This window comes from Silurus meridionalis, chromosome 2, assembly GCF_014805685.1.
Source record: "Silurus meridionalis isolate SWU-2019-XX chromosome 2, ASM1480568v1, whole genome shotgun sequence".
Classification (NCBI taxonomy): Eukaryota; Metazoa; Chordata; class Actinopteri; order Siluriformes; family Siluridae; genus Silurus; species Silurus meridionalis.
The window spans coordinates 26384358-26397079 of record NC_060885.1 but is presented as its reverse complement, the minus strand read 5'-3'; the positions used below and the strand labels follow the sequence as shown (position 1 = coordinate 26397079).

Genomic DNA, 12722 nt, shown 5'->3' with positions numbered 1-12722 from the left:
ATTGTTTTACCTTGAGAGACAGAGCCCTCTGGATTACAAGTTTGTGCACCAGCTTCTTGCCTCCCACTTTGCCCCGACCAAACCCAAGGCTTGAGTGCAAATCCACCAGCTGCTAGAATCTCCTCAAGTCCATTTATTATCTCACTCAGTCTCTCCTGGTCATTGTGGGATGTAAGGATGTCATCCACATAACTGTCTTCCTCAAGGACCCTGCGCTCCTCCTTTAAATGAGCAAACTTGGTTAGTCTTGCCGTCTCATGCATAGCTAACTGAGCAATGCATCCAGCAGGGCGATCTCCGATGTTGACCCTTGTAATAGCGTGCATTTGCCTATCTCTTCTTCATTAGTGTCTCTCCAGAGGAATCTGTGAAGGTGCACTTCACGCTCCTCCAGCCACACAGAGTTGTACATCTTTTTTATATCTCCAAGAGCAGCAAAGACTCCCTTTCTGAACCTAATCAGGACTGCCCTGATTGGGTTGAGTACATCAGGTCCCTTTAGCAGGAGATCATTCATGCTCAGTCCTTTGAATTTTTGGCTACTATTCCAGACAAGCCGCACCGGAGTAGTAGTTGAGTGGGGATTTGGGGCGACCAGGTGACTTACATACCAAACGGCCCCTTTCCAACGATCAGTCTCTTCCTTGGTAAGCTTTTTTGCTGCCCCCCTTTCTACCATGTCATGTACTTGAGCTGCATAAATGCCCTGCCACTCAGGCACCATTCTGAGTTGTTTCTCTGTTCTCAAGAAAACAGCTTCCACTCCGCTTCTGTTGTATGGAAGGGTAATTGGGTCCTGAATCCATGGATACTTTGTATCCCAGTGTGGAGACCCGCTGTGGGAATCCTTCTCAACATAAGTGAGGCCTTCCCTTATGATCTCGAGTTCCTTCTCTTCTGCCAAGGTCATCTCCTTCCCTCCAGGTTGACAGTTTCCACAGCGGCAACCTCCACACTTTGGTTCGCAGGCTGCTCCAATACTCTCCCACTTCCACCACTCAAGAAACTCTCGATTACTTGCCAGTGAAATTTTTGTCTCAACACCAAGATCTATACTCCCTCGGATCATTTTACAAGGAGCGTCTGTTTTCTCGAGAACTTCCTCATACTTGACTGCAGCTGTCCTCATGGACCGAGCAAAATGCGTCTTGGACTCATACGCTGCTATATCCACCATCTCAAACAGGCCAGGGTGTGCTCCAGCAACTGTTTTTCCTAACGGGCTGTCCCACAGGACTAGATCTCCCACGATATTCAATCTTTGTGGTGCGAGTCTTCCTTCGCGATGGCTGATAAGAAGATCAATTTTTTCAGGTCTTTTCAATTCTACCAGGTTTACCTCCGGAAAGAATTCTTGTTGTTCTGGACTTACGCTTCTGTGGACCTTGGCAATCTCCTCCAAACCGTAGCAAACCAACTGGTGAGCTTTCTCTGTCCCTTTGGGAGTTTTGACTCTAATCCTGAGAAGGTACCTTTTTGTTTTTACTCTAGTGGCCATCTTGCCAACTCCATGAACCACCAGGGTAATTTTCTCACCTCTCAGCTTGAGCCTGTCAGCAGCTTCATGGGTGATGTAATTAGTGTCTGATGCCAGGTCGATTAAAGCACCAACTTTCTGTCCTGCATTTGTGGTTACCTCCATCAGCATCATTATAACAGGTAGCTCTTTCAGTCCACTTTCACCCAATAATCCTTTCTGGCCTTTCTCAGAGCAGTTTACCATCTTAGTTTTGTTAGTGAATGCTCTTTTGCACTTCCGCCAGTTCTGGAGAGAGTTCGCCAAGAATTCTTCCTGCTCATCTGTCAGTCTATTCTCTTTCTTACTATCTTCAATCACATATTTCCTTCACTCCCACTCTTGAATTCACCTTTTGGACAAAGGAAATAATGGTGGTCTGAGGAGGATCCTCTTTGCAACCTTTGTTCCTGCACAGATAGCTATTTCTACACCGTCCTCATTCTGTGACACCCTAAACACCTTTTGCATGCTCCCAGTCTTCTCACAATTGACGACTTCTCTGCTAGTTTTAGTTCTTTGAATTTTTTACAGAAGAAAATCTTGCCCTTATGTTTCTCTGATCCACATACGATGCACCCGTCCTCTACAGAAGCCTTCTTTGTCGTTTTGGTGAAAGCGTAGTTCCTTCTTTCTGGCTTTTCTGCTCTTTCTGATATTTTCAATTGCTCAAGCCTTTCAAGAATTTCTTCTTGTTTCTTTAGGAACTTTAATAGTGCATCAAAATGGTTCTCTGGTGTTATGCCATTTGCAGGATCTGTCATGTAAACAAGCCAGTCTCTTTTCACAAAGTCTGGTAACTTGCTCTCAATGGATTTTATTACAAGCGGATTTTTTATGGCACCAACGTTTCCGAGATCCGTGAGATCTGCCAGGGCTTTTTCTACCATTTGAATTAATTCTACAACCCTTCTTGGTTGATTTTCCTTCACTGCAGGGATTTTTTCCACCTCATCGACAATCTCCATGGCAATTGTTACTTTGTTACCATACCGGTTCTCTAACACCCTGAATATGTCAGCAGCACTGTTATAGGAAGATAGTCGGAGCTCCTTAGCGATCTTCTCATCAATGCTGTCCACCAGCTGGATCTTTTTAACCTCAGCTGACCCGGTGGGTTCACCTTGCTTTTGGAGACTTCCCCAGTCCCTTTTCCAGCGATAGAAATCTCTTCTATTGCCACTAAACGTCGGTAAACTTGTTGGTTTAATTCTGACCACTGGCATGATCTGTGCTGCGTGTGCTCCTGTATCCAGTTTTTCCCTCATACTAATTTCTGGTGCTCGTGCATCCTCAGCAGCTCTTCGTGCCCAGACAAATTCAGCTTTTCGCGCTTCAAGCTCGTTACTACGCTCTTTCAGTTTTCGTACACGACCCTCTAGAGCCTTTCTTTCAGTTGTGGGAGCCCATCTTTCCCAGTTTGAGAAAGCTCCTACTGCTTCTTTCACCAGTCGCATCAAGAGCTCCAGTTGCATTTCGTAGCTATCGTAGCCAACACCATCGACAGGTATAGAGGTTGTGCGATCGCAGGCTTTCTCTCCTTCAGAAACTGCGGCCAACACTTCATCCTGCCCGTATCTTTTCCAGAGATTATCTTGCACTATTTCACTGACTCTGTTATACCTTGCGTTACAGTCCTCCACAGTTTTCTTCAGGTCAGCTTCCTGCTGCACCGAAAGTAGTGCTAGTGCGCCATCTTCTTGGTTGGCTTCAATCTCTGCCAATAATCCAGCCTTATAATCATCATTGCTTTCAAAAACTCTTCTCGCTTCAAAAGAAAGCCTTCTGAATTCTTCCTTGAGCTCTGATTCTATCAGTCTATGTGCTTCTCTACAGAGGAAGTTGGCTTGCTTGGTGAAGCTGCTTTTTACAGAAGTTCTCTCCCTTTTCAGTTGCTCAACTGTTTTCCCTAATGCTTCTTCAGCCATTTTGCTTTATATGTGATTCACTTAACTCCTATGTGTCAGCAGCACTTTGTCTTTGGACTTTTCTAAGCCGTTGATCTTTTCGTCTTCGCCGCTACACATTTGGTTGTCAACTGTCGAGTTATGTGGGAATTTTACACATCAGTATCTGCTTCTAACTCGAAAAGAGCATTAATCAACAACAGGGGACACAGGGAACAACTCCAAATCACTTTTTAGCTCTTGTATTTGGTAGTTTGTACAGGCTTACAGAGATTGTTCAATTCAGCTCAAGCAGAGTGAATTAGGTTGACAACCTTGAAGAAGGAAACACAAAACAAAAGGAAACAAAGCAAAATAAAATGAATAAAATAATGCTAATAAAGATAGGCATTCACTTATCGGTAAACAAACCTAACATAAACAGAGATTGTCCCATATAAACTGCCTCGATGTCAAACAAACTCTTCATTTGCATACTAGCTTGTTTCAGCCGTTATTTAAGCAGAGCATTAATATACTAGGTATTCTATTTAAACAAACAAGTGGTATGTCCGCACTTTGTATTTCTTTAAGAACACAAACTATGTACCGTACATTTAGATATTAACCAATACACAACTATTCTCCGTATTGCACATTATTAAAATAAAATAACACAAAATTTAGTGGCAATTAGTCTTTAGATAGAGACTTCTTCATACCATCAGTGTCCCTGAGGTGACCATTTGCTGATGCGTTTTCCCTCTCATCGCATTTCCAAATTTCACTGCATTCTGAATCCGCGTGCGTGCACCTGCCATGCGAGTTTTTCTTCCGCGTCACTCGGCATTTTCCGACCCTTCTCGGCACTCGGTATTCTCCGTCTAATTAATTCAGGTCCGCAGTTTCGCCAATTCCTCGGATTTAAAGTCACGGTTTCGGTTCGCGTCTTAGCTTCACAGGGTCACCAGGGGCAAGAATAAATATAATATATATAAATAAGTATAAGTAAATATTAGTTTGAGAATAGAGTGCTTTGATATTTTCTTGTTATTCTGTGTGAAAGTCAATGAAATTCAATGAAATTCATTTTTATTTGTAGAGTTTGCCCCTAATAAGTGAGCCGGTAGTTACTGTGTGAAGGAAATACTCCCTGAGATGGTATGAGAAAGAACCTTTGGAGAAACTCAATCGGGAACTCATCCTCATCTGGGTGGGTCCCAATTGTCCATTTATTAGGTGTGTAGTGATTGTGACCAAGTGTGTCAAATGAAACCTGTAGTCCTGAGTCAGTGTAGCAGACTGTTGACAACAAGTACAGTCTAAATCCATTCTCATATGTTTTGTGTTGCTTCGTAATTTCATGAATTCCCCGGCCTTTAACCATTCCCAGCTGCACAGAGTGGCCTCCAATTGCAGATATCCTCGTTAAGAGGCAGGCCAGGACAAGTCCTTGATCATGTGAGGAATGAACACAGTAATGCCACTAAAAAACCTTATACAAAGAACCCTTACAGCAGACCGCTTCATTTCACTTAAAGAGTTTTTTAAAGAACCTTTTTGTTTTAGTGTAATAATGTTCCATGTTTTCCCTATGTGGGCTCTGTCCCAAATCACACAGCACTGAAAACAGTGTTACATCCACAGGAACCTCACAGAGCTGCTCGAATGTGCACTACTGTTCAGTGCGTCAGTATGGGACTCAGGTCTGGGACAACAGTGGCCTGTCGTCATGGTAACCTGGCTGTGCTGGCTACTAAACATTAATTACAGAGTGAAAAGGGAGAGAGAGAGAGAGAGAGAGAGAGAGAGAGAGAGAGAGAGAGAGAGAGAGAGAGAGAGAGAGAAAAAGCAGTGTTTGGAAGAAGGACAATAATAATGAATGTAAAACACTGAATTCACGGTAATTTAATTAATTCTAAAGATTTCTTGTTTATGAGATAAAGAACTCCACCACACACACAAACACAACTAAACACACACACACACACACACACACACACACACACACACACACATATACAGACACAAAGGCTTGTTAAAGAATTAATTCCATATAAAATGTAAATAATAGTGAAGAAGGGCAGCTGTGGTGCATTTCATCAGAAGGTCATTAGCAGAGATGCTCGTTAGCACCCACATGCTCGTTAGCAATTAATCTCCTCACATTCTTACTAATGAACGAAAACTCTTCATAGCACTAGAATATTCCTAACGATTCAATGACTTTCTACCACACCACAGACCAGGAGTCTGTAAATTCTGACTCTGTGTTAGTGTCATTAGATATGCGGAGATTAAACAACAGGTACATCAATGCTGTGATTAGCATAATTAATTCTGTGTTGCAGAATCACTGTTCTGCATGAAAACACCACACTGACTCCACAGTGATTCACAGAGTACACATTGACAGACAGGTTCTCAGAAAATCATCTTCAGTTTCCTGAGTTTTAGAGGATTTCTGTGTCTCGTCCATAAAGGATAGGTCTGGAGGGCTGGACTTCCTGTAGATGTATATTTCAATTAAATTATATTCAGTTTTTGTATGTATCCTGGAGGTAGACTGAGGGGAGGTATAATTCTTTTATTTTCTCCATTACTACTTTGAGGGGTAATTTTTGTATTATTATTTGTTTAATTTATGTAATCCCCTTTATTTTTGTTGTTTTTATTTTTATTTATTTTTATTTATTTTCTCTTCCTCTTTTAATTTTGTAGTTGAACCTTTTTCATATGTCATATGTTTTCATATTGTTCTGGTTTGGAATTGTTGGGGTGGGTGGGATGTTATTGTTATAAATTATAAAAGTGCAATTTTGCAATAAAATTCTTGGACAAAAAAAAAACATATTATATACAGTTTTGTTTGTACAGCACTTTTAACAATGGACATTGTCCCAAAGCAGCTTTACATATATAAGGAGGTTATAAATCTTGAATTTATCTGTTATTGCCTTTAAGGTTATCCCTAATTAGCGCGCCAGTGGTGACTGTGGAAAGGAAAACTCCCTGAGATGGAAAAAGCTTGAGAAAAACCAAAAGAAAGTAAGGAACATCATCTGAGTGGCAATGAATGTAGAGATCTTCTTGTTTTTGTTTTCTGGCTGGTGAGATCTGTTACCTCTTCCCATTTATGTTTCCTCCATGTCTTTGGATGCTGTACATGAAATTTAGCCTTTACTTGAACTAGGAGACCCAAACCTGTTTCAGCAAGACAATGCTTCTGGACACAAAGCCAACTCCATGAAGATCTGCTTCACATGGGTTGGAGTGGAAGATCTCTTGCTAGAGAGCTCTTACTGCAACTCTATTGAACATATAAATTGGAATGCTGCCTGCATCTCGAGCTTCCTTAAATCACCATTAGTACCTGACTTTACAACAAATCTTCACAAATCTCCACAAGCACACTTGAAAATCTATGGAATATCTTTCCAGAAGAGTAAAGGTAATTGTGACAGCAAATGGAGACAAAATATGGAATAGGATGTTTATTGAGTTAGATGGAGTGAGTTAGATGGAGTGGTAGAAGGTGTACCTAGGAATGCACGATTGGTGATTGGGGCAGACTTTAATGGGCATGTAAGTGAAGCAAACAGAGGTGATTAGGAGGTGATAGGTAGGTATGGCCTTAAGGAGAGGAATGTGGAAGGACAGATGGTGGTAGATTTTGCTGAAAGGATGGAAATGGCAGTGGTGAATACATATTTTAAGAAGAAGGAGGATCATAGGGTGACGTATAAGAGTGGAGGAAGGTGCACACAGGTGGACTATGATTGAAGACTAGTTGAAAGATGTTGGCCGGTGACAGTGTAGCTAGACAGCATCGGATGGTGGTCTGTAGGATGGTTTTGGAGGTAAAGAAGAAGAGGAGAAGAGTGAGGACTGAAAGAAGAATAACATAATGGAAACTGAAGGAGTAAGACTGTAGTATGAGATGCAAGAAAGAGTTCAGACAGGGGCTTGGTGGTGGTGAAGAGGTGCTGGAATGGGCAACTACTGCAGAAGTGATAAGGAAGACAGCTAGAAAGGTACTTGGTGTGACATCTGGAAATAGAAAGGAAGACAAAGAGATGTGGTGGTGGAATGAGGAAGTGCAGGAGAACATAAGGAGAAAGAGGTTGGCAAAACAGAATTGGGATTGACAGAGTAAAGAGAAAAGTAGACAGGAGTACAAGGAGATGCGGCAACAGGTAAAGAGGGATGTGGCAAAAGCCAAGAAAAAGACATATGAGGATCTGTATGAAAAGTTGGACACTAAGAAAGGAGAAAAGGATTTGTACCGATTGTGTGTTAAGTCCGGTTTGTACAGATCAGTCACACAGTTTTGTGTGTGTGTGTGTGTGTGTGTGTGTGTGTGTGTGTGTGTGTGTGTTCAGTTCAGTTCAGTTCAGTTCAATTCAGTTGTGTGTTTAGTAGCTTGATGGCTTGAGGGAAGAAGCTGTTGCACAGTCTGGATGTGGTGGCCCAAATGCTTCAGGACCGCTTCCCTGGTGGTAGGAGAGTGAAAAGCGTGTGTGACGGGTGTGTGGGGTAATCCACAATGCTGTTGGCTTTGCGGATGCAGCGTGTATTGTATATGTCCATGATAGAGGGGAGAAAGACTGTGATGATCTTCTCAGCCGTCCTCACTATCCTCTGTAGGGTCTTGCGAGCTGGTGTTGTGTGACCAGGTGAGGTTATCCACCAAGTGAACACCAAGGAATTTGGTGCTTTTGACGATCTCCACTGAAGATCCATCAATGATTAGTGGAGAATGGTCACTCTGTGTTCTCCTGAAGTCAATAACCATCTCTTTAGTTTTGTCCACATTCAGAGACAGGTTGTTGGCTTCACAAGAGGCTGTTAACCGTTGCACCTCTTTTCTGTATGCTGACTCATCGTTCTTGCTGATGAGACCCACCACGGTCGTGTCATCAGCGAACTTGATGATATCATTTGAGCTGTGCATTGCTACACAGTCAAAAATCAGCAGAATGAACAGCAGTGGACTGAGCACACAGCCCTGAGGGACTCCAGTGCTCAGTGTGTTGGAGATGCTGTTTTCGATCCGGACTGACTGAGGTCTCCCAGGTCTCCCAAGTCCAGGATCCAGTCACAGAGGGGGGTGTTTAGGCCCAGTAGGCTCACCTGCTCAATCAGGTGCTGAGGGACGATCGTGTTGAATGCTGAGCTGAAGTCTATGAACAGCATCCGTACATAAGTCGTTGTTGTCTAGGTGGTTGAGGGCCAGATGGAGGGTTGTGGAGATGGCATCGTCTATGGAGCGGTTTGGACGATACGTGAACTGCATGGGGTCCAATGCGGGTGGAAGCTGTGTCTTGAGGTGCTCATGACAAGCCTCTTGAAGCACTTCATCACAGTGGGTGTGAGTGCAACGGGACGATAGTCATTGAGGCAGGGAACAATAGACTTCTTTGGCATGGGAATGATAGTCGTCGTCTTGAGGCATGTAGGAACAATGGTGCTGTTCAGAGAGATGTTGAAGATGTCAGTGAAGACATTCGTTAGCTGTTGTGCACATTCCCTGAGCACTCTGCCAGGAATGTTGTCTGGTCCAGCAGACCTCCGTGGGTTAACTCTGCATAGAGTTTTCCTCACTTCAGCTGTGGTTAGACAGAGCACCTGGTCACTAGGAGGAGGGGTGGTCTTCCTCGCCTTCACATTATTCTGTACCTCAAACCGTGCGTAGAAGTTGTTCAGCGCATCTGGGAGGGAGGCATCATGGTGACAAGCAGGTGATGTTGTCTTGTAGTTCGTGATCGCCTGTATGCCCTGCCCTGTGTCTCCGCTGTCCTGGAAGTGGCCGTGAATTCTCTTGGCGTGTGCGCGCTTCGCCTCTCTGATGGCACGGGACAGTTTGGCCTTTGCTGTTTTTAAGGCTGTCTTGTCCCCAGCTCTGAAGGCGGAGTCTCTTGTTTTTAGCAGCACATGCACCTTGGTGGTCATCCACGGCTTCTGGTTGGACGTGTACTCCTGCAAGTTGATGAAATCGCAGTTGGTTGCAGCTTCCCTGAACATGTCCCAGTCAGTGCATTCAAAGCAGTCCCGGAGAGCAGACATGGATCCTGCTGGCCAGGTTCTCAACTGCTTTCGAGCTGGTCTTGAACGCCTGCTGAGTGGTCTGTATGCTGGGATCAGCATAACAGAGATGTGGTCTGAGTAACCGAGGTGGGGAAGGGGCTTTGCACGGTATGCGCCCCGAATGTTTGTGTAAACAACATCCAGCATGTTTTCTCCTCTGGTCCACATTCTGATAAAATTTAGGATTAAGCATTATGGTTTCATGCCGAGGAAGAGCATCACAAGTGCAATATTTGCTTTGAGAATGTTGATGGAGAAGTATAGAGAAGGTCAGAAGGAGTTGCTCTGAGCCCTTTTTTGTTTGCAGTGGTAATGGACAGGTTGACGGACGAGGTCAGACAGGAGTCTCTGTGGACTATGATGTTTGCGGATGATATTGTTATTTGTGGTGAGAGTAGGGAGCAGGTTGAGAAGAGCCTGGAGGGGTGAAGATATGTGCTGGAGAGAAGGGGAATGAAAGTCAGTCGGAGTAAGACAGAGTACATGTATGTGAATGAGAGGAAGGACAGTGGAGTGGTGCAGTTGCAGGGAGAAGAGGTGGAGAAGGTGGAGGAGTTCAGGTACCTGGGATCAACAGTGCAAATTAATGGAGAGTGTTTTAAAGAGGTGAAGAAAAGAGTGCAGGCAGGATGGAGTGGGTGGAGAAGAGTGGCAGAAGTGATTTGTGATAGAAGGGTATCTCCAAGAGTGAAAGGGAAAGTTTATAGGAATGTGGTGAGACCTGCGATGTTGTATGGTTTAGAGATGGTGGCATTGAGTAAAAAACAGGAGGTGGAGCTGGAGGTAGCAGAGATGAAGATGTTAAGGGTTTCATTGGGAGTGCCGAGGATGGACAAGATTAGAAATGAGTTTCTTAGAGGGACAGCACATGTAGGACGTTTTGGAGACAAGGTGAGGGAGGCGAGATTGAAATGGTTTGGACATGTGCAGAGGAGGGACATGGGGTATATTGGTAAGAGAATAATGAGACTGGAGCCACCAGGAGGAAGGAAAAGAAGAAGGCCAAAAGAGAAGGTTTATGGATGTGGTGAGGGAAGCCGTACAGGTAGTTGGTGTAAAAGAGGCAGGCGTAAAAGACGGGGAATCGAGAAGGATGATCCGCTGTAGCGATCCCCAGTGGGAGAAGCTGAAAAAAGAAGATATTCAAAAAGCACATATCAGTCTAATTTTCAGATGTCTACAAACTTTTGGCCATAAACTGTAGTTTATTAACATGTTTTGAAATGTATTTATTAAGCAAAATTAAATAACTATCAGAAACTAAATGTAAATTATAATGTGCACTATATTTCTACTTAATTATTTGAGCAGGAGTGTGTAGGAAGCAGTTCCAGAACAATTCAAATCCCCATTTCTGATTGATTTATTTGTTGCAGTGATGTTTATGTATACATTTATTCAAATGGATTTGTTTCTGCAATGCTGCATCTGGAGCTTTGCAGCTACAGAGCTGTTGCTTTTCTTAGTAATAAATGATTACTATATAACCAATAACCAGTATATGCTTTGTGTGTCATGAATTTATTGTTTATACCATTGCACTTTCTGAAGGAAACTGACTCTGCACTCCACTGATGGAGCTGAATATATTGTATTGTAATACATGAATTTTTGATTTAATATTTTCAGCCTGAGCTGTTACAGTAAATATATTGTGAGATTAGATCAAATAAGCCTCGTTTTTATTTCGCTTGATTCATGCAACATTGCTGTCCGGAATCTTTACATGCACTTTGTAAAAGTATTGAAACAGGTTAATTTTCTAGGCTTGTGTTGAAGATATTTGTGTTTGAGGTCAGTGGATTATTATTTTAGCTTCATGTCCCGATATTCTTAAAGTAAATAATATACAGTGTATATCTATCTATCTATCTATCTATCTATCTATCTATCTATCTATCTATCTATCTATCTATATACTGTGTATATATATATATATATATATATATATATATAGTAAAACCCTGTTAGACGAGCATAATTTGTTTGTGAAAATTGCTTGTAGGTTCATTGGCTCGTACGTTCAAATAAATTTTCTCCATAAGAATGAATGTAAAAGTGGTTTAATCCGTTTTGAGACCTCATTTAATCGCTTATTTCTGTACATAAAAAGTATTTGTAGTCTATTTTTTTAACAAACAAATACACCGCAAATTACTGTATTGACATAAATACATTATTAATAATAAAATAATAAAATACTATAATAAAAATAAAGATAAATTAATAAAAATACAGTACCGTATCGTAAATGGTAGGTGCTTATGGTAGAGCTAGACACCCCATACTGCTGACATAGGTATATACTATATATATATATATATATATATATATATATATATATATATATATATATATATATATATATATAAATAAACATATTTTTTGCATTTGTTAAATGTCAGAATCGAGCGAGGGAGAATTTTTATGTATTTTTATTATCACTTATTATCACTTTCATCAAAGTCAGAAGTATACATACACTTCCTTAGTATTTGGTGGAATTGCCCCGAAACTGTTTCACTTGGGTCAAACGTTTTGGGTATCCTTCCACAAGCTTTCTACAATAGTTTGCTGGAATTTTGGCCCACTCCTCTTGACAGAACTGGTGTAACTGGGTCAGGTTTGTAGGCCTTCTTGCTCGCACTCGCCTTTTCAGTGCCGCCCACAAATTTTGGGATTGACTATGGGATTGAGATCAGGGCTTTGTGATGTCCACTCCAATACATTGAATTTGTTGTCCTTAAGCCACTTTATAACTTATTTGGAAGTATGCTTGGGGTCATTGCCCATTGGAGGTATGCTTTGGGGTCATTGCCCCTCTCTGGGATTTAGAATCCGTCTCCTTCCTGAGCGGTATGATGGTTGTACATTCCCATGTTTTTTATACTTGCGTATTATTGTCTGAACGGATGAACGTGGGACCTTCAGGCATCTGGAAATTTCACCTAAGGATGAGCCATACTTGTGGAGTTCAACAATTCTTTTTCTGATGTCTTGGTGGATTTTTCTTGATTTTCCCATGATGGCAAAGAAAGAGGCTCTTTGTTTCTGTGCCTTTATATGCATCCACAGGTGTGCTACCAATTAACTCAAATGGAATCAGTTAACCTATCAGAGGCTTCTTAAGCTCAGAATGGAATCATCTGGAGTTTATTTTTTTGTTTAAAGGCACGTTAAATTTAGTGTATGTATACTTCTGACTTTGATGAAAGTGATAATAAAAATACATA

The 12722-nt window shown here is 41.9% G+C and overlaps 1 protein-coding gene across 1 annotated transcript; it reads right to left on the bottom strand.

The window, feature by feature from the left end:
* Positions 1–1944: 1944 nt before the first annotated feature.
* LOC124401004 lies at positions 1945–5047 on the bottom strand. Its single transcript, XM_046872885.1, has 2 exons — positions 4679–5047; positions 1945–4356 (listed from the first exon to the last, which is right to left on the bottom strand). Exon 2 carries the CDS (start codon positions 3442–3444, stop codon positions 1945–1947), a length of 1500 nt encoding a protein of 499 aa, XP_046728841.1. The 5' UTR covers positions 3445–4356; positions 4679–5047.
* Between the last annotated feature and the right edge of the window lie 7675 nt (positions 5048–12722).